At 39.2% G+C, this 19,523-nt stretch overlaps 2 protein-coding genes across 10 annotated transcripts; one reads left to right on the top strand and one right to left on the bottom strand.

The window, feature by feature from the left end:
- The first annotated feature begins 1,842 nt into the window (after positions 1-1,842).
- prkcsh (PRKCSH beta subunit of glucosidase II) lies at positions 1,843-15,661 on the top strand. Of its 6 annotated transcripts, none has more exons than XM_010777446.1 (18): positions 1,843-1,941; positions 2,281-2,427; positions 2,956-3,072; positions 3,549-3,644; positions 3,731-3,788; positions 4,278-4,395; positions 4,906-5,035; positions 5,297-5,381; positions 5,901-5,979; positions 6,469-6,552; positions 6,639-6,806; positions 6,893-6,989; positions 8,005-8,074; positions 8,324-8,413; positions 8,514-8,588; positions 8,670-8,769; positions 8,873-9,032; positions 13,221-15,661. In XM_010777446.1, the coding sequence occupies exons 2-17, from the start codon at positions 2,331-2,333 to the stop codon at positions 9,017-9,019; spliced, it is 1,611 nt and encodes a 536-aa protein (XP_010775748.1). In that variant the 5' UTR covers positions 1,843-1,941; positions 2,281-2,330; the 3' UTR covers positions 9,020-9,032; positions 13,221-15,661. The 6 variants fall into 6 exon arrangements, with proteins under 6 accessions (XP_010775748.1, XP_010775749.1, XP_010775750.1 ...); XM_010777447.1 differs by lacking the exon at positions 13,221-15,661 and adding an exon at positions 9,980-10,198 and having other exon boundaries at positions 6,642-6,806; XM_010777448.1 differs by lacking the exon at positions 13,221-15,661 and adding an exon at positions 9,980-10,198 and having other exon boundaries at positions 6,896-6,989.
- On the bottom strand, positions 10,541-18,430 carry LOC104950869 (ELAV-like protein 3). Of its 4 annotated transcripts, none has more exons than XM_010777451.1 (5): positions 18,277-18,430; positions 17,930-18,158; positions 17,626-17,679; positions 17,028-17,066; positions 10,541-16,261 (listed from the first exon to the last, which is right to left on the bottom strand). In XM_010777451.1, exons 1-5 carry the CDS (start codon positions 18,356-18,358, stop codon positions 15,913-15,915), a joined length of 753 nt encoding a protein of 250 aa, XP_010775753.1. In that variant the 5' UTR covers positions 18,359-18,430; the 3' UTR covers positions 10,541-15,912. The 4 variants fall into 4 exon arrangements, with proteins under 4 accessions (XP_010775753.1, XP_010775755.1, XP_010775754.1 ...); XM_010777453.1 differs by having other exon boundaries at positions 10,541-16,240; XM_010777452.1 differs by lacking the exons at positions 17,028-17,066; positions 17,626-17,679 and having other exon boundaries at positions 10,541-16,240.
- Between the last annotated feature and the right edge of the window lie 1,093 nt (positions 18,431-19,523).

Below are 19,523 nucleotides of genomic sequence, written 5' to 3'. Positions count from 1 at the left end.
TTTGTTTTTGTGGCTTCTTGTTTTGTCATAAGCTATAAAAACATCAATATTTACTTGCCATACAAACACGATACTGTAGCAATTGTTTCTTATTAAGAAATGTATTCAACTGATTGATTGCTGCCATTCTTTTTAAATGATGAAAAGAAAACCATGGGAAGTGTTTTCTTTGAACAGTTTGTGTACAGTTTATTTTTATATCATTCTGGTGGATGGTCTAGAAAATGAATCATGTGTTGATGATATAGCTATAAGCATAACCAATCTTGTATATAATGTAATATTGGATTGTAAATTATAAATTTATCCAAGTCATAATGATTGACAAATAACCACTTAAGGTTGTTTTGTGAACCACTAAAACACTGCAGGCCACATCCTCACCTTTTCATTCTCTAGTTATGTTTTCGCTCACTTGTGCTAACATATTTTAATCGTGCACATTTATTGTTGAAATCAAATATATTTGTACCAGCACTTTATTTCGTCAGGTTTTGAGGCAGACAGTGTGTTTCAGGTAGTATTCAGTCTGTGTCTGGTGGTTTGGTCATTGGCAGTCACCCATTGATCATTTTACATTGGGCCAAATCACAAAGTCGTTGTGCAGTAGTCAATGTTAACGACTTTTCTAGAGGTCTATTCAAACAAACAAGTAATTCTCCATTAATAGTCCATGTGAAATTGAACTAATTTGACTGATAAAGTCAAAGTTGAGCTGATGTAGTCACATTGGATGTGACATTTTGAAAAGGAATACATGTGTCCTTATCTACCTTGGCCATTTTAGTACTACCACCACTTCTATTTCTTAGTAACTTCAATCTTTGTTAGCCTAGATGTCCGTCCCGTGGTGGCCTAGTGGTTCCCATCTTGGGTGGCTGTCAGGTCACTTTTTCACAGACTGACCCCTCTGTGAATATTTTTTTCTGGGCTTTAATTCATGTGTTTGTTCACAAGTAAGAAAGATTATTCAAGGTGAAAAAACAACATGAAATGATTGTAATATTTGTAAATGATCTTGCTGTAATGTGTAAAATGTGTCCAAGTTATTTTTTATTATATTATTTTTATGAAAGTTTTTCCTCTCAACAGAGCTGAGGTGTCATTTTGTGAATAAATGCATTTAATAAGCAAACATCTATATATAAAACAATATTATAGTATATCAGTATATTTTTCTTTTATTTCACTGTTCGGTACTGTAAAGTGTGTTAAAAATACAAATAAAGTAAGATTTTTATATTAAATGCAATACAATTGTCACTATTATTACAGTTTCATATGCTAGGTGGTTTGTTAGCAAATTTAGTCCGCATAAGAAACAACAGGATAGAAAAACAGATACTGAAAAAAGATACAATATATGGTACAAACACATAGTCAATCAAAATCCACATAGTGCAATACTATATGAAAAAATTGAAATATAAACCCAAAGAGTGTTCAAATAATATTTAGTAATGTAAATAAATGTTGTATGTAAAGTGATATTGTATTGTTCCAGACTATTTGAGCTTAATCTTATTTTTAACTGTAGCATGTTTGTAGAGACTGTATTATCCTATTACTATATTGCAGGCAACGTCCTTTAGTTGTTGTATACATTTGACCTTTTATAGGATACAATTAAATGATAGTGCCCTAATTTTTCCACGTTATCGATATTAACCATAGATATTAACGTGTAGTTTGTACGATGCCTGAATGAAACACGGTCTAATGATAAACAGTGTAAAGAGTGATGACTACCTGCACCTGTCTGACTCTGCCATGAGAAGGCTGAATCCTCCCCAGAATCCTCTTCTTTAGGCGGCTGCCACGGCTCTCAGCCAATCACAGGGGCTAAACAAAGCGTCGACCAATCAGAGAGAAACAAGACAAAGCGGGGCGGAGCTGTACGCATGCGCTTTGACAACACGGAACTAAGCGGTGCATTGACCGGTAATGATTAGCTATTAGCTTGTTTTAAGCAATTGTTAAACGTTTTCTTTGTGTCTACCAACAGTATTTACCGTGTACGCTTAAGGTATAATTATGTTATTATAAATGGTTACGCACTCCTGGTATTTATATTTATTTACGTGTTATTTTAGAGGTTGCTTTTAGTTAAATTGGCTAGTTCGCGTTGCTGTGTTAGCTAACAAGAAGTCGTTGTCGAAACCAGAACAAGCGAAGATACTTGATGGATTTTAGTTGATATAACATTATCGTTCTTGTCCCGATATGTTTATTGTTTTAACATGGTGGTTCCTGTATTAATCTACACATTTTGTGTCATAGAGGCGGTTTGGGTACAGCTGAATATTCCTAAATACTGATCCATTGCGGAGATGACGTCCTGTCAGACTCAGTACCTGCTAATGCTGCTGCTGAGTGTGGGAGTCTCAGCGGTGGAAGTCCAACGACCTCGGGGTGTCCCTTTGTCAAGTAAGCTTTCATAATTCATAATCACAACTAATAATGACATACGAGTACAGTACAGCAGTGGTGAAGTAAGATTTTGAAGTACTAGTACTTTACGTGAGTATTTCAATGTGTTGCTACTTTGTCTTTCTACTCCATTACAAATCAGAAGGAAATCATGTACTTTACTCCACTATATTTATTGTATACCTTTAGTTACTTCTACCCTGCAGCATGCAAAGTAACACAAATTGGTTGCTCCTTTACCAGATTGTATTCATTTATGTCAATTTGCACAATGACTGCTTTTACTTTTGGTACTTTAAGTATATATGGATGCTAATGATGTTTTACTTTTACTTGATCAACATTTGCAATGCAATACTTTGACTTGTAACACTGTATTCATACACTCAGGTAAAAATATCTAAGTACTTCTTCCACCTCTGGAGTACAGTTGTATACTTTGCACTCGGGATAGAGTTCAAAATAAGTTCCTTAGTTTTGGATCTGCCATATCTCTGACCCGTTTCTTTTGTTCAACCTCGACAGAACGGCAGTTCTACGAAGAGGGCAAACCTTTTACTTGCCTAGATGGCTCCCGCACGATTCCCTTTGACAGAGTGAATGATGACTACTGTGATTGTAAGGATGGCTCTGATGAACCAGGTGCGTATATACTGAATGCTTTTGACGCCTACACTGCCATCTAGTAGGTGTGTAACATTACACAAGTCAGAGTTCCGTTCATAGCCCGGTTGGGTGGACATTTGGTACAGAGGAAAACAGATCCAACACTGGACATCTTTCTATTAGTTCAACATTAAAGACACACCTTGCGAGGGACAACTTTAATAAATAGTTTCATTATAAAAACGAAGGAACATATCAAACACTTCTGTATTACACTGCACAAACACTAAACCCTTTAATAAAAGGCAACCGGTCACAAAAGGCTATACAACTGAAGAGTATCTCTAATGCTATGACACTGAAAAGACATACATTTAAATATAATAGTAATTTTATTTACAATATTAGTAGTAATGTGAATTGTTTAGAAAAGCTGCTTGGTCTGAATCTTCTAACTTTTCAAGGTCATGACAATATGGAGCACCTGTTATACTCCAAATATTATTTTGCAGGCACTGCTGCTTGTCCCAACGGCAGCTTCCACTGCACCAACGCAGGTTTCCGACCGGGCTTCATCCCTTCCTCCCGCATCAATGACGGCATTTGTGGTATGTATTTTAAACTGTTCTGCCTACCTCTTACGGGTGTGTTGTGTGGGCAGCTTTTTTGTCTAACATCTGCGTTTCTTGTATAGATTGCTGTGACACAACAGATGAGTACAACAGTGGTGCTGCCTGTCAGAACACCTGCAGGTGGGAATGGTTTTGTCTTATAACTCTAATAACTTAAGTACACCAGCAAGAATAAGCCTGATCTGTTCAGACAGCCTATACATAATAATAATGATAAATGATATTTATATAGCTCCTTTCAAGGGACCCAATGTCGCTGTACATGGTGGACAAACAAAACAAACAGACAATCAAAGGGCAAACAAAAAATAAAGGAAGCCGGGGGACCAAGAAAGGGCTAGAGCCCGAGGGCCAGGGTGAACAGGTGTGTTTTTAATGATGATTTGAAGATGTCCAGGGAGGCAACATTACGGATCTTGGCAGTAAGTGCATTCCAGAGGGTGGGGGCCGCAACACTGAACGCCCTGTCACCAACAGTTCGGAGGCGAGAGCGGGGGATGGAGAGCAGGCCCGGTCTGAGGACCCGGGAAGACACGGGCATATGGTCTGAAAATATGAAATGCTTTGTTTATTGTTGAGTATTTTCTTTATATTTCGTGTGAATTGCAGGGAGTTGGGGCGCAAAGAGAGGGAAAGCCTGCAGAAGATGGCAGAGATCACTAAGGAAGGCTTTCTGCTTAAGCAACAACTGGTCCAGGAGGCAAAGAGGGGCCTAGAGGAAAAGAAGGTATGAATGACAACAGAACCGTTGGAATTTGTTTGTGTAATAATTAAGATTCGTAGCTCTGACACATTTATTTTCTCATCGTCAAATATGTTTCATACAGGGTACTGACACTTTCATAAAGACGGATGAAGGTGTTTACAAAAATGTTTTATATGTCTAGTTATGTCACCTATTCTTTTGCTTATTATGCACAAAAACTGAGAGTAGTTGTAGGAGTGACCAAATCATCCCACTCACTTTGTATCGGCCTGATTCACACCAAGAAACTAGAAACGGCCATCTTAATCCTCCTGTAAAACACAAACAAGCACATAACGCTCATCTCATAGTAAATAAAGAGGTGCCAGGTCTTCCAGGTTGTTCTTATTCTTCTCTGTTGCCTTTGCTGCTCACAGCTGTTCTCCTTTGAATAGATTTCATTGTATAGTTTTGTAAACGGCATGGCGTTTTCAGGGATTGCGTGTGTGTTCTTAAATTGATTAAAGGTATCATTTTGATTGTCCTCTAAAGGCCAAACAAGCAGATATTCAGATCGGTAAGAAAGATTTGGAAGCTATGGTGGAGGCCCTGAGAACAGTGAAGGAGACTGCAGAGCAGCCAGAAAAAGAAGCCAAAGAGCGCCATCTGAAGGCCTGGGAAGGTAAATGATAATGTGAAAGCATTTCACCTCTCCTGTTTGAACAGAGCATCACATAACATATAGTACAGTCTGTTTTATCACATTTCTGAGCTAGATGAAGTTACCTGGATTCCATTTGCACCAGTTATACTAAAACTTGACACTGATGAGACTTCTGCCCTGAAGTTGATGTTATATAACAGCATGTGGTAACACTGTGTATACAATATGTGTGTATGATTAGAATCAATCATAATAAATAAATGATATTTTTTGTTTCAGAACAAAAGGCTGTTATTCAAATGGAGAAGGACAAGGCTAAAATGGCTGAGGTGCTGTCTGAACTGGATGATGATGCAGATGGCTCGTGAGTATCAGCACCCTCAAGTAGTATTAGCACCCATCACGGGAGAAGCCTGTGTTGTCAGGCTCACCAGGTTGAATACAATAATGAAAAGGAGAAATGCAGCATTTGTAAATCTGGAGTGTGATTTCTTTTAAGTTAACTTTTGTTTTGTGACTTGTATAATTGGAATCCAAATTGCTGCTCGAGAGACTACATTTATTTAAACCAAAAAAGGCCAGAACATATTTTATCACTCTTTAAAAACAAATGTATACTCATATCTTTCTTTTTTTAAATGTACAATTCTTTATTTAGAAGACAGTTGAGAACATTTCACCAGTTACATTGAAATAGACTTGCAGTTACAGGGAGTAGTGAACATTTGCAATAAGGGAACAGTATACATTGAAGCCCTCCCTCTTTTACTTCTGATGTGGTATACTCATATCTTTCATATGTACCTTTTTGTATGATCATTAGTATGACAGTAAGTATTTTTGTGCTTGCTGTAACTCAATGACGTGTCTTTGTTTGTGTCAGTGTCTCCGTGGCTGAGCTTCTGTCCCACTCTGAGCTCGACCCGGATTCAGACGGATCCTTCACAGAAGCAGAGGCGCAGGTGATTATTCGTGTGTTCCTATAAAAACCCTGATGGTAAAGTCAGGGTTCATACGGTCATTAAAAACCTGGAAAAGTCATGGAAATTCAAAATGCTAATTCCAGGCCCTGGAAAAGTTCTGGAAAAAAATATTCTTCCCAAAGTTTTGGAAAAGTCATGAAAATCGAACTAAAGTTGCATCAAATATAATTAATATTTGATCTAATCGATGATAATAAATACTGAAAGTTATTTGTTTTACAACATGTTTCATATGCAGACCTTATTTTCCTGTTACATAAACAATTTTCAGTGGTACCGCTGAGAAAGAGTCATTTTCTTTGGTCATGGAAAATGAGGTAAAGGTCATGGAGAAGTCATTGAAAATCATTGGTGAAAAGTGTATGAACCCTGTAAAGTGCACTTACCATTACATGTCAGAAATGAAACAATTCTAGAAACATATTTGACGGAGCTGAATCTAAATGTGAGTATTGTCTTTGGGTTTAGGGACTGTTAGGAGGAGTTGACAAAGTGGACTCTGTAGCCTTTGAGTCAGTTTGGAATAACATCAAAGACAAATACACATCAGAGGTAAGCCCCTGCACATTCTTCTTTAGTTAAGCCCAACGTGTGGAAGCCTCGGCCTCCTATTTGAAACTGTGTATCTTTCCTGGCGGCAGGCCAACACGGAAACCCCAGCAGAGGTGGAGACTCCAGGGGAGGAGATAAAAGAGCCCCCCTCCGACAACGACTCCGAGCAGTACCCTGAAGAAGACATCCCAGAAGAAGAGGAGGAAGATGATGAAGAGGACGAAGAAGAAGACCAAGATGACGGAGACTATAAGGTAAGCGCACCCGATTTCTCCTTCAAACTTATGCTGCATGACTCAAGCTTTCCTTTAGTGAGTCACTCTTCTGTGTGTTGGATCAGCAGAGCCCTCCTCCGACGCAGACCCCAGATAAGAAGGAAGACGATGACGAGGGGACGATGCCACCCTTCGACCAGGAAACGCAGAACCTCATTGATGGTAAGAGTTTGTAGGAAAGTGAGTGAGTCAGCCGTCCACAGCTGTGAGATCATAAAGCACCAATGTGACTGCATATCAATTAGGGCTGGGGGATAAGGGGAGACACATTATATATTATAATGCTTTTGTGGAACAATACTGTACAGCTGACCAAAATCTTAAAACAAGATTTGTCATCATCATCATCATCATCATCATCATCATCATCATCCGTAATGTGGATATAATGACTGAATTGGTAAAGACACATTTCTAAACCAGAAACATGTACCAACACCAATAACTTTGAAAGCCGTTAAAACCATGAAAATACAATTATGCTTTATAGTCAATATTGGAAACATAAGATTATCCAGTCTCGTGTCACGTTATCGATATCAGTGGTTCCCAACCTTTTTTCCCCAAGAGCCCCCTCAAATGACTCNCAATCACATGAATCTCCCGCCCCCGACATACAAAGCAATAGCAATGTTAAAACGAAGTAAACTGGATATAAACTCTCCAAACAGGCGAAAAACCTACCAGTTTCACCCACTGTCTCTGCCACCTCCCTCCATGCCTGGTTCCTCCGGTTTGTATCCCGGTAAATAGTTCCGGTCGTAAAGAACCGGGTGATTTGCTACCGTAATATCTCGTTTGGAATATGAGGAAATGAACTGCGGTCTGGCTCTCCCAGCTTGCACGCGGTTTGATTGGCTGCGCTTGCACTGGCGGGATTTGCATAAACAGGATTTGATTGGCTGATGCCAAGCATCGAGCCTCAAAAGTTGAACATTGTTCAACTTTTGATGCCGATAGATGCTCGTGATGCTTGCAAAGCCATGCCATGCTCCCCACAATGCAGTTCGGCGAAGATTAAAAATCTTCTACGTCACCCCATTCAAGTGAATGGGCGAAGCGTTGAAAGCATTTTTCGATGCCTGTAGTGTAGACGGGCCGTAAGCCTGTGTGTAAGTTGTGTGTATGAGCTTGGACTGAATTGACTTTCTTTGCATTCTGTGCTTTTGATTCCCAGCTGCTCAGAAAGCCAGGGATGCATTTGATGAATCCGAGAGAGCTCTGCGAGAAGTCGATGATCAGGTCAAGTAAGTGCTCTGAATATGAAGCAGCTTCTTTGCCAACAATGCAATCAGCGCTGGTTACTAAGGCTGCACTTTGAGCAGCTTCAATAGACCATCGTGTTGCGCAGTCAGTGTGGTGTTAGTGGAAGAAATAAAGGATTCCATTTTAAACTTTTTATGTTTGTTTATTTTCTACTCTTTTTATTTTCACATGTTGTGCAATGCCTTGTTTTAACATGCATGCATCTAATCGTGTCTGCTTTGTCTCTGCAGGAACCTAGAGAAGGAAATCTCCTTTGACTTTGGACCCAATGCGGAGTTTGCATACCTCTATAGCCAGTGTTATGAGTTGTCTACTAGCGAGTACGTACACTCTCTGACTTAGGAAAACAAGTATTGTACTTATGAATCATTATTTAGGTTCCTACTACTGAAGACTTATGATTGAATATGTTGTTTCCAGGTACATCTACAGGCTCTGTCCATTCAACAGAATGTCCCAGAAACCCAAGTTTGGTGGATCGGAAACTAACCTGGGGTAAGGGAATATCCATGGTGTTTCTTTTTCGGTCTTTCTTTATACACTCTTCACTTGCAACATATCTTTTGTTTTCTGTAGATCATGGGGGCATTGGGCCGGTCCCGAGGATAACATCTACTCTCTGATGAAGTATGAACATGGGACAGGGTGCTGGCAGGGCCCGAACAGGTCCACCACGGTGAGGCTCAGGCAGATCTAGTTCAACATTTCATTTCCCACCCCATTAATAGTTTTCATTGCACAAGGCACAGCACCAAATAAATCACCTTTTGTCTTTTTAGATTAAGTTAACGTGCGGAAAGGAGACAGTGGTGACATCTGTCTCGGAGCCCAGCCGCTGCGAGTACCTGATGGAGTTCATCAGCCCGGCTATCTGCCAGGAGCCCCCCAGCCTGGATGCAGCGCTTCATGGGCATGAAGAGCTCTAGACCCACCTGATCTGTGAGTAACTCATTTCCTGGGTTGGCGAACCGTATTTTGTCTCCATATTCTACCCAGTAGGATATTTATCTCGTGCCCTATTTTGTTAAGATTTTGAGGGACAGGTTTTTTTAACCCAAAGATACTGCACCTAAAGTAAGCAACTGTTCATAGTTTCTAAATGGTGCTTACTCAAACAAACTAAATATGAGTGCAGTGAAACCTGCATCATGAAGGATTAGCGCTTCAACATTCTGTTGTAAAGAAAATCTCCTGTGCAGTTTCAGCTTCCCTTTAGAAGAAGAGCAAGGCAGCAACAAGAGCAAGGTAAAGGCAACTTTCTTGAGCTTATTGTAGTTGTTAGGATGAAAGAGGAACTAAACTCTTAACTCAATCAGCTTAGCATTGTGTATACTTTTTAATTTTCGTAAAAATGCTGTTAAACTGTGATATCAGTGTTACTGTTGCTAGATGCAATGGAAACTGATATCATGTTATGCTGAGCAGAGTGAATAGATATCAGCTGTAGCTTCCTGTTGAAATAAACAAAAGGCTACTGTACTTTATTGAACACTTAGATGTATCGGGTGTTTTAAACGCATTAGCTGTTTCTAACTTCCTGTTTATTATTGGATTGTAGACAGGATTTTGAGCTAAGCTGTGCTTTACTTTACTGATAGTGCTGATATCTTTAGGTCTGCTAAAGGAAGCATGGAGCCGAGAGAGTCTGGGACAACATAATCTATGTTTCATGGACCTAAATCAATTTAAACAGTAATACCCATATTGAAGTGCTGACTGCAAGATAACACAGGAAGTGCATACATCCGTGGAGTGAATGCTTAGTCCTCGGAAAACAAACCGCCGGGGATCAATTTCACCTAAATTGCTATTCCCTTTTAACAACTTGGAAGTCATGACTTAACAACATGCCACTGAAATGAATGTGTATGCGCTCACTCTTGCAGGTTGTTCTTGAGGGACCACAGTCACTGCAGCAACACCAAGTTGTTGTGAGAGGCACCATCATGGCATTGAAAAACAATTCAGAATAAACAACGGAAATTCCAATGAGCAGTTATCTCCTCTACACATCCACTTTCCTCTGCTTCCTGTTGTGTTTTCTCTCTGATTTGTGACAAATGTATTCATTCCATTGTTTTCAAATAAAACTCATTTTATCTCAACTCAAACTTGTGTTCATTTTTAACTCCGGTGTAAAACTCCATTTTCATACAGGCTTAAAATCAATACTGCTGTTTTGCATTTATGAAACCTAGCGGGAGATAACACTATGGGGAAGAGCTTAGTACAAAACCTATACATACAACATGTAAGAGCAGCAATTACTGTTCTTACAAACTTATACCATTTATTCAACTTCTTATTATTTAATTGATATAAAATATACACCTTGTAAAAGACCTATTGCATAACTAATTATAGAGTCTAATGAAACAACCTGGCATGGGCAGAAGTGTTCAGTGATAACATTCAACAATCTCAGTCAATAAAAATGGGATCACTCAATATTTGTAACTTTTATTTTATTTTTTTCTGGCATGTAAAGTACAAATAATTAAACAATTCCATGAAAAAGTCTTCAAGCGTCTTCAGCTGAAATCCCAGTAATAAATATCCTAGACTAAACTGAAAGGTTTATTTTTTTTTTCTTTGTTAAATTTTGACATTGTTCATTTGGTCATGTTTGGAAGTATGAGATTTTGAACTGTTTTGATCATTTTCACCTTTTTGATTTGTTCTACCATTCCAGGAAAATGTAAGAAAAACATCACTAAGTTACTGCGTCCCCTCTTCTAAATAAATAGACACAAAATACAGTTGGTTGAGAAACAGAAGGACCACTCACCCCTTTACTCCCCTAGAGACACCCAAGAAAACCTTCCTGCAGCTTTTCTGAGCTCTGTAATATTGTTGCCGAAGGTCTTTGCTGGGTTTTTTAAATGCATCTCGGGACTAAAGAACATCTTAGTTTCAATACAGATGATCTCAGTATTACAATGCTGTTACAGAAACAAACCCTTAATATCTTTTTTTTTTAATCAACCCATCAGCATAAACAGGAAAGCATCTTGTGAGCTATCAAACCTAAGACATCCCTTTTTGTTCCTGGCTAGTTTTTGGACCATCAAATGTTCCAAAACCTCGCTACAGGGACTGTCCCATGTCTCAGGGGTTCATAGAGTGGTTGAAAAAACAAGACTGTGATTAGATTAAATAATTAAAAGATTTTCATTTAACAAGACAAACAGAACACAGGCAGTAAAGGCATAACATCTAGCACACAGCATGTATGTTTATACACTTCAATTAGTTAAATATAGCAGTGCATTCTTTGACTATGGAGAACGTTTCCAAATCGTACTTCTAAAGCTGTTTTTCTATTTGTCCCCCTTTTTAAGAAACGTAATGGTGTAACCACAATTTTGGCAAACTTAAAATCTTTTAAACTTGCAAATATAATGAAATAAACCATAAATATACACAAAACATACTTTATACGAGGCAATAATAATAATAATCATAATAAATAGTTTTTAAGTTAACAATAAGTTAAAACTACAAGCTTAAAGTCGCCCAAATAATACAAGTTTGTTGGCGCTATTTTGAATTTTTTCTGTTTAAATTATTTTATGTTGCAACAAAAGCTACCACAGACTTTTACAAACACAATTGAACACAGTTTGATTGAAATAAAAAAATCTAACTAAGTCTAAACTCTGCATACACTGTAAAACTGCAACTAATTAAATAATGAAGAAAAATAACAAACTGTACCCAATCAATGCAACCAAACATAATCTTTGACCCATGTGTGTTCTATATGGCAACATCAACAACACAAATACGCTAATTCAACAAGTGAGTCTTGATATGTAAATGAAATCAATAAGTTACAGGAAAGAAATGATATTTGAAATTGACATGGGCTAAAAACTGATATATTAGACAGTATTCCTTTCAAGGTCATTGAATTGCTCTATTGAGTCAGCCAAATATGCAGTTTCTTTGAGCTTTCATGGTCAGAGCACAAATTAGGGGCTAAGGAAGTGATTATGGAAATGTACAGATCAGACCTCTCATTGCTTGTTTTATTTTCTTAATGAGTCCGTTCATTTGAATGTTTTTGTCTGAACTTTTACTATTCCGCAAACCTTTTCAGTGTGACGTTTAATTTCTTTTTTTAAAAATATATATCATTTGATCTCAGTCAATATAAAAACAAAGCACATTGCACTTACTGTTCCATAGGAAAGTTTTTTTGTCTTTTTAAATGAATATTGTTGTTGCTCAAGCAGTGTAGTACTGTTTCCTGCCATGGTCCTTGGCTCTCTACTGTACATCAGGTGTAGGTCTTGGTATCGACTGTGTATGAAAGGTCGTTTGGGGCTGTGGGTTTGGTTTGTGGGTTGACTGTACTACATCGGACATGGCTGGGTAAACAACTCCAGCTGCAGCTCAACGTGGCCTGTTATCTAGGTTTTTCCTAACGTCTATCACTGGTCTGACCAAGTGCTCAGTCCTATATTTCTTCCAATTTGCTCGACCCAAAATGGCTAGATTAGCCATTTTTGTGGTCATCTCCGGAAACGTCAGTGACAGTCATTTAGAGTATTTCGGGGGGGGGAAGGGGGGGGGGGGGAACAGATCGAAAGATGCCAGAGTAAGTGGTGCAAAGTTAATGGTTTTAAAGGATTCAATTAGTCACAAAACAAAGCAGATGATATAAAGTTTGGGGGGGGAAACATTATAAGAATGTATCAAATTCGTACTTTGTCTAGAGGCAAACTGATTCATCGTAATTTATATTTTGATATGGTTTTTTTCTATCATTCTGTGTGTGCATACAATTTGTGCAAATGGGGTTTCTTGCAACTGTTTCATTTTAGCATTTGGTTTAGTGGTTATAGGATTTACTAATGCAAACTGATATGTGCAACTTAGATATTTAAAAGTAATGATAACGGAAATTGTAGAGGGTCCTTATTCAATAAATAACATAGATTTGTACAGCAATTACTCAGGGAATAATATAGTTAGTCTTAATTTATCCTTCTCGGTACTGACTTGCAAAGCAATTCTTTGGCAAAAATCAAATCTATCTAATCATAACGAGCCATGCTCAGTGTTCATATGAATCTGTATCACTGTTTGAATCTGCATTTTACCTTTTTCATTTGCAAGCAGCTATTCGGTTGTTCAGCTGAGCGATGAGCCGGTCTCACTGCAGCTTTGTCTGGGATTCTCAAGTCAAAGAACTTCACTTCACTGCACCATGGTGGAAGCAACACTGTACACAACTTCAGGACAAGAGATGAGAGTGTGTATAAGCACTCAGAAGTATAGATGTGTCTGTCAGGTTACATACTCAAGTGTTGAATTTAGCTTTTTTACATCTAATTTACTTTTGTTAGTTAATTTCAATTGTTGTGATATGCTTGAACGGTTAAGTTTGTATGAGATACGATGCTCCTTCGCCCCTTCCCTAAATCCCCACCCATACACCGCATGCTTATTCCCCCTTGCTCTGCAAAGATCAGAGGGTTTAAAATAAAGCCATGCGATGTCCCAATTTTTCCAAGCTTAAGAATCTGTAAAAATTCAGCACAAGGTCTTGTTCCTTTGTATGTATAAAAATAGATTTATCTCTAATGTAATCCTTTCAAAGAGATCGTCCTCTTTGGCTAACACAGCGTCATTTAGAAAAGCAAAAGCAAAAATGTCTTGAATATAGTTGACCTTATTTAATCTATTATCATGTGCAGATGTCTTGATATTGAAAGACATTAGCTCTCCCCACGGTAAATCGTAAGTCTGGTCTGTAACAGACGTTTCATCTAGACAGGTTGGCCTTAATGTTTCATCAAGGGTGCCATAAATAATTTTCATGCAATTGGGTTGGGGATATTTTGAGTAATGCTATTTTTGTGAAAGTGTGAAATAGATCTAAAGCAGATAAATAAATACCTTTCTGTTGTAAACAGATGTATTATTATGACACTTATTTGCAGGCTTGATGTTGTACAGTCGTCTTTTAAGAGGGCAGGAGTACAACGTTTCTTGGAAGCTTTTAAGAGAATTTAGCGGTTTTAAATAAAACTGAGGAGCATTTGGCAAAGCTAGAGGAACTATTAATCTTTTTCCTCCAAGGATCAGTGATCATTTGAACATTGCCATATATTATCGCTCACACACGAGACTCTAAGTCAGTTTTAAATATTCAGTCACTTGGAACTGCAGTCCTACTAATCTGCTCTATGCATGTTGGTTCTGTAGATGTGCTCAACTGAATGGTAACAATTTGACCTAATTTATCCTGGGAGCTTCTATCAGTGCACTAGACTGAAGAATAATACCGGTGCTCTTGACTTTTTGCTCATGTGTGTTATATCTCTGCAGAGCAGCATAGACCATTGTTCAGTCAATGGGGTGTATTGTATTTTCTTCAGTTACTTGTAGCTGCTTCTTGGGTCTTAATCCCATTCAAACTATCAAATTCCTGCCTCCATTTATAGTTATTAATCTAAAGCCTTGAAGTCCTGTCTTGCTGTAACTTTCATAATCAAAGCAAGAACATTATAATTTGGATGTCTTGTTTGCTTTGTTCTCTCGATGAAAGATGACCTTTGTGTTAAAGGGATATCGCACCAAATCATGGCTGACAATTCCATCCAGAGTAAAAAGGCCTGTCGTTAATGTGCTGAGGTGTAATACATTTCTTTGCAAAAAGTGAAAAAACACCGGTATTTTCCTCTGACGTGGCTGTGTTATGGTGAGACGGTTTTCCACTTGTACTCGTCGCACTCTCGCCCACTAGAGATTTACTAATGAACACTGTCGCCATGGGAGCACTGCCACTCTGCTCTAAGTTCACAGACAGTCTGCTTGTGTTGAACCCATCCAAAGAATAGAATAGAAGATCAATACAGGAACGTTTGCTATGTTTTACTTAATATATCTTCTAGTTATTGAACTGTGTTTCAGTGATACAGAAGTGTACTCTTAATGTTGTTTGGTGTGAGACTGTGAGGGAAAGAGGCATTCTGATGGCTTTCGGACTACTCTTTTCTGTGACCAGTTTTCATTGGTTAGCCTAAATCTTATTGGGTCTGAGCTAATCAGCTCACATGTGGTAGAGGAACTGCCTTTACGCTAGGCACCACCTAATGCAGGTCAGGAAACAGTAGTCAACGTTTCTAGAAAATGCTTACATACTCGGCTATTATAACCACCTTAAATATTGAATATATAGTTATATTTTTAATAGACGTATATAAGAGAACACTGTTTTTTAATTTCATTTTCTTTGATCTAAAAAAATCGCTGATTCAAAATGCCCAAGTGTAAAAAAAGTGACTACATCCTCTCCAGCAAGATAATAGGAGAGATGGTGGGGTAAGAGTTTGGGTAAATTGCACATATTTGTTCATTTTAAATTTTTGATCGTTTTGTTCATCAGTTGTCATTATTTGCCTGAATTCAATCAAAGCACTCAGTACACATTCTCTGTCACATTCGTTAGACTGTCTCCTAAATAGATAGCTCTTGCTCCTACCCAACAAACCAGCTACGTACCCCTTCTAATTCAATCCAGGCAAATATAGGGAAGGACTAGCATGTTGTGTAAAGACAAAAGAAAAACTCCACTAGTGTGTTTGTTTGATACTCTGACTTGTGTATGCTTGCGCGTATGGATATGTTTGGTTATGTCTGTGCGTGTATGCCTGTATCTGCATGTCTGTGTTTGTGATAATATATTATGGATTTGTGTGTGAATGTGTCAGAGAGAGACTCAGTCCAGGCCCATGTAGAGTGATGTCACAGGGAGCTCAGGGGACTCCCTGCAGGTCGAAGGAGCTTGGTGCCCGCAGCCTCTCTCTCAGGCCTTGTGCTGCTTGCTGGTCTTGAAGGAAACCTGCAGCACGCGGTCACCAAGGCGGTAGCCATTAAGGCTAGCGATAGCCATGGCAGCTTCATCGTAGTTGGTCATGGTGACGAAGCCAAAGCCCTTACATTTGTTGGTGGTGAAGTCACGGATGACCTTGACATTGGTGACTGCGCCGAATGGCCCAAAGAGCTGCCAAAGGACGCTCTCGTCCGCCTCTGGGGACAGGTTGTACACAAAGATGCACCAGCCGGCTCCAGTTGGACCGGTAAGGTTGACGCCCGCAAGGCTGGTCATGCTGTCAATGGTGATGGGGGAGAATCTGGGGAAGAGAGTAGGAGAGCTACCATGGGTGTCATTCTGAAGTTCTACACAGAATCCAGTTCTCTATACTGTCTCTTATGGGCTTGTTTCTGTGAGAAATGATAAAGATTGGAGTCGGGGGACTCCATCTCCATCCCCTCTGCTGTACAGTAAGTAGATAAATATGTGTGGGCACCGCAGTGGCTCCAAACTACCTGCTTTTATACAGAATCACACTGTGTGCCCTGAGACACTGACACCCACACACTGAATATTTTTCTCATTTTTCTCTGCTGACCAAAGCCTCTGGAATAATTAAACATGATTCACAATGTTCAACAGAAACCACAGTATTGAATAAAACACAGAAACCTAGAGAGGGATGAAAAGCAAATTGGAATCAAATCAAATCATACACAAACTGGAGCAAACAGAGGATACGCAAACGGAATCTGGTATGTCCATGCTGGTGAAAAAAAAGGGACATTAAAGCAACTGAAACTGACAATGTTAGTTCATAAATAAATACATATAAATTATTTCTATTAATTAAAATAAAAAGAACGAAAAGGTTAAACAAAGCCATGCCAGAATACCCTGCTGTTAGAAGCTTGCATCATTGCATTACTGATAGTATTTTGTTGTCTAGGCTGCTTCTGTAACATGGTTTATATGGGCAGTGGGTATTAAGAATTGTGGCCATTTTATCTGATTTCGAGATGAAGTCAGCAGGTGGTATTCCAGGCACTTTGTTTGAGGTTTTAATTTGGCATGGATGCTTTTGAAAATACACCTTTGGCATTTACCTCTTGACTCCGTAGCTGGCGTTTAGTAAATTGTCGAGTCTGCAACGCAAGAGGGAAAATGAAGGGGATGCAAAAGTTAGTTATGAGATCTACAAGGAAGGGGGGCTTTCAGTTAACATGTTGCTTCTTCAGCGGCCTCCAGAGGGCATCCTCCACTGCATCGCAGTCCCAAACCATCCAACCACAAACTGATGGCGTCTAAAAAACTCCTGTGAGTATGTCTCAGCTGGTATTTATTGTTTGTCGAGTTTGGTTGGTTAAACTCCAAAATAGATCCCCCTTTAACAAAATCCGTATCCTAGGCCATTTCACATCTACTGATAAAAAGTAATTAGCCATAATGAATAAGTTAGCATGCCCTGATCTACAATTGTTTATGAGGTTATATAAACATATTTACTTCTGAAAGCCTTTGAACCTTTATTCAAAAATATCAATGTATAGATGTGGCTGACATCTGACAATTTCACTCTATATTATGCCCATTATGTTGTAAAGACAAACTTTAAAGGTTCAGAGTCATTCTTCCTAAACCAGTATTTATTTAGCTTTGTTGTTTTGTTTTTTAAATTGTATTTGGAAAAGTCTGGTCTCTTACATTGGTTTTGAGCTGTTATTTGGATCTGGTCCCTTTCCAAGTGAAGGGATCATGCTGCAGTTTCAAAGAAAGTCAGAGAGAAAGAGTGAGAAGGAGGGACAATGCAATATTGCCAATTCCTTCTGTACTGTAAAGCAATAATATTGCTTCAAGGAACAATTTGTTAGTATAGACAGAAACGGTTGTTTTGAATTTGAATTTCTTTTGAATACACATTTTCCCACTTTCTGTTTGTGGGGCGTGCGACTTCATCTGATATGCCTTAGCACTCTTAGGTGATGTGAGTCTGCCGGGGGTTCAGTACCTGAAACGCTGAGTCTGGTGGTGCAGCGGCCCTGTGTAGCGGCGGGCAGCGGTCTGGTACAGCTGAGTCAGTAAGGCCTGGCCTGTCTTCTGGCTGGGGTTGTTGGCAAACTTGACAGTGATGGGCTCCGCGGCCCCCAAAGGCTTCTGTCCGTTCAGACCTTTGATGGCCTCCTCTGCCTCATTGCGCTTATCAAACCGGATGAAGCCCACTCCTCGTGATATGCCTGCTCCGATTTAGAATAAGAAAAAAATGTTACTACCTTGGCATCCATGACAGTTTCTGCCTACCAGTCTTTCTTACAGACATGGAATGGCTTTTTCGTGGGACATGATGTAAGGCCTTACCTGTGACTTGGTCCACTAGGATACGGGATGTAATGATGCGACCGTATTGGGAGAACAGCTGCTCCATGTCCTTCTGGTTCATGGTTTTGGGGAGTCCACTCACGTAAAGGTTGGCATCACGGATGGAAGCCGAGCTTGGCCGGGCATATGATACCTTTAACACCAAAAAAAAAAAAAATGTGATTACATTTATGTACCCCAAAATCACAAAGTTTCAGATGGCTTAAATTAGGGAAACATGTTGAAAAAAAACAGATGTCATTGGAGTGTCAACAAATAGTATTTTTTTCATTCTCCTTTTTTCCTCTTTCTCTTAAATATCTGTTGACCCACACTCATACTGATCATCAGCTAACACGCCTAAGTGTAAGCTTTGTTTTGCACTGAAAAGCATCAGTTAGTTGATGTATTTGGCCTGAAATCACTGGTGGCTTAATTAGTGCACAGCCATTTTTGGTGCGTCTGTGCTTATATCCCTTATGGTTCTCTGTTGGTCTACTTTCGTACTGCAGATAAATATTGAATTGATTGTTTTAGAAAGGGCACAAAAACATTCTTGTTTTTGTGTTTATGGGAGCATGCAAACACATGTGTGACAGATAATCCAGTTCAGTGTATTGTTGGAAGTGCTGTGATTGTGTGTGATGGAGAGACAGAGTGAGTGTTGTGTGAGATAGGCTGAGCTGTCCTGCCTCTTTCCTTTGTCTCTATCCTCTGGGGGAGAAATGCTCCACTGGCAAACAGCACACAATGTAAGGGCATCACAAGACTTGCAAGATCCTCGAAAACTTGAAAACACTCTGACACACACACACACACATTGCTTATATGCATATGTATTGGTGTGACAAATATACATATTAGCGAATTGTACTATTTTAAGACAGCTGTAATCTGATTTGCTTAGGCACAAAGAAAGCTTTGAATTTGAATTAAAAGGACTTGTATATTATCTTTCAGATGAATACAGGTGTTCTGATTTTATCCGTCACTACTGAACACCAGTGTCTATTGTGTACACAGACGGACTGTGTGAGCAGGAGGGTTGTGTGGTGCAGTGATTAGGGTGTTCTGGGTGAGTCAGGGGGGAGTCGCTGTGTTCCGGGACCAGAGGCTGCCCTATAATTAACCCTCTCTCTGTCGCTCCCACAGTACAGATGGTGCCTGAAGCCCATATGGCCTCTAATCCTGTCATTGGCATTCTGCTCTCCGAGCTACCCCCTACCCTTTCACTGCTGCCCCCCCCC

Source organism: Notothenia coriiceps, unplaced genomic scaffold, assembly GCF_000735185.1.
Source record: "Notothenia coriiceps isolate Sejong01 unplaced genomic scaffold, NC01 NC01_scaffold00018248, whole genome shotgun sequence".
In the NCBI taxonomy this organism is placed as follows: domain Eukaryota; kingdom Metazoa; phylum Chordata; class Actinopteri; order Perciformes; family Nototheniidae; genus Notothenia; species Notothenia coriiceps.
The sequence above is the reverse complement of the archived record's forward strand: the minus strand, read 5'-3'. Positions and strand labels throughout refer to the sequence as shown.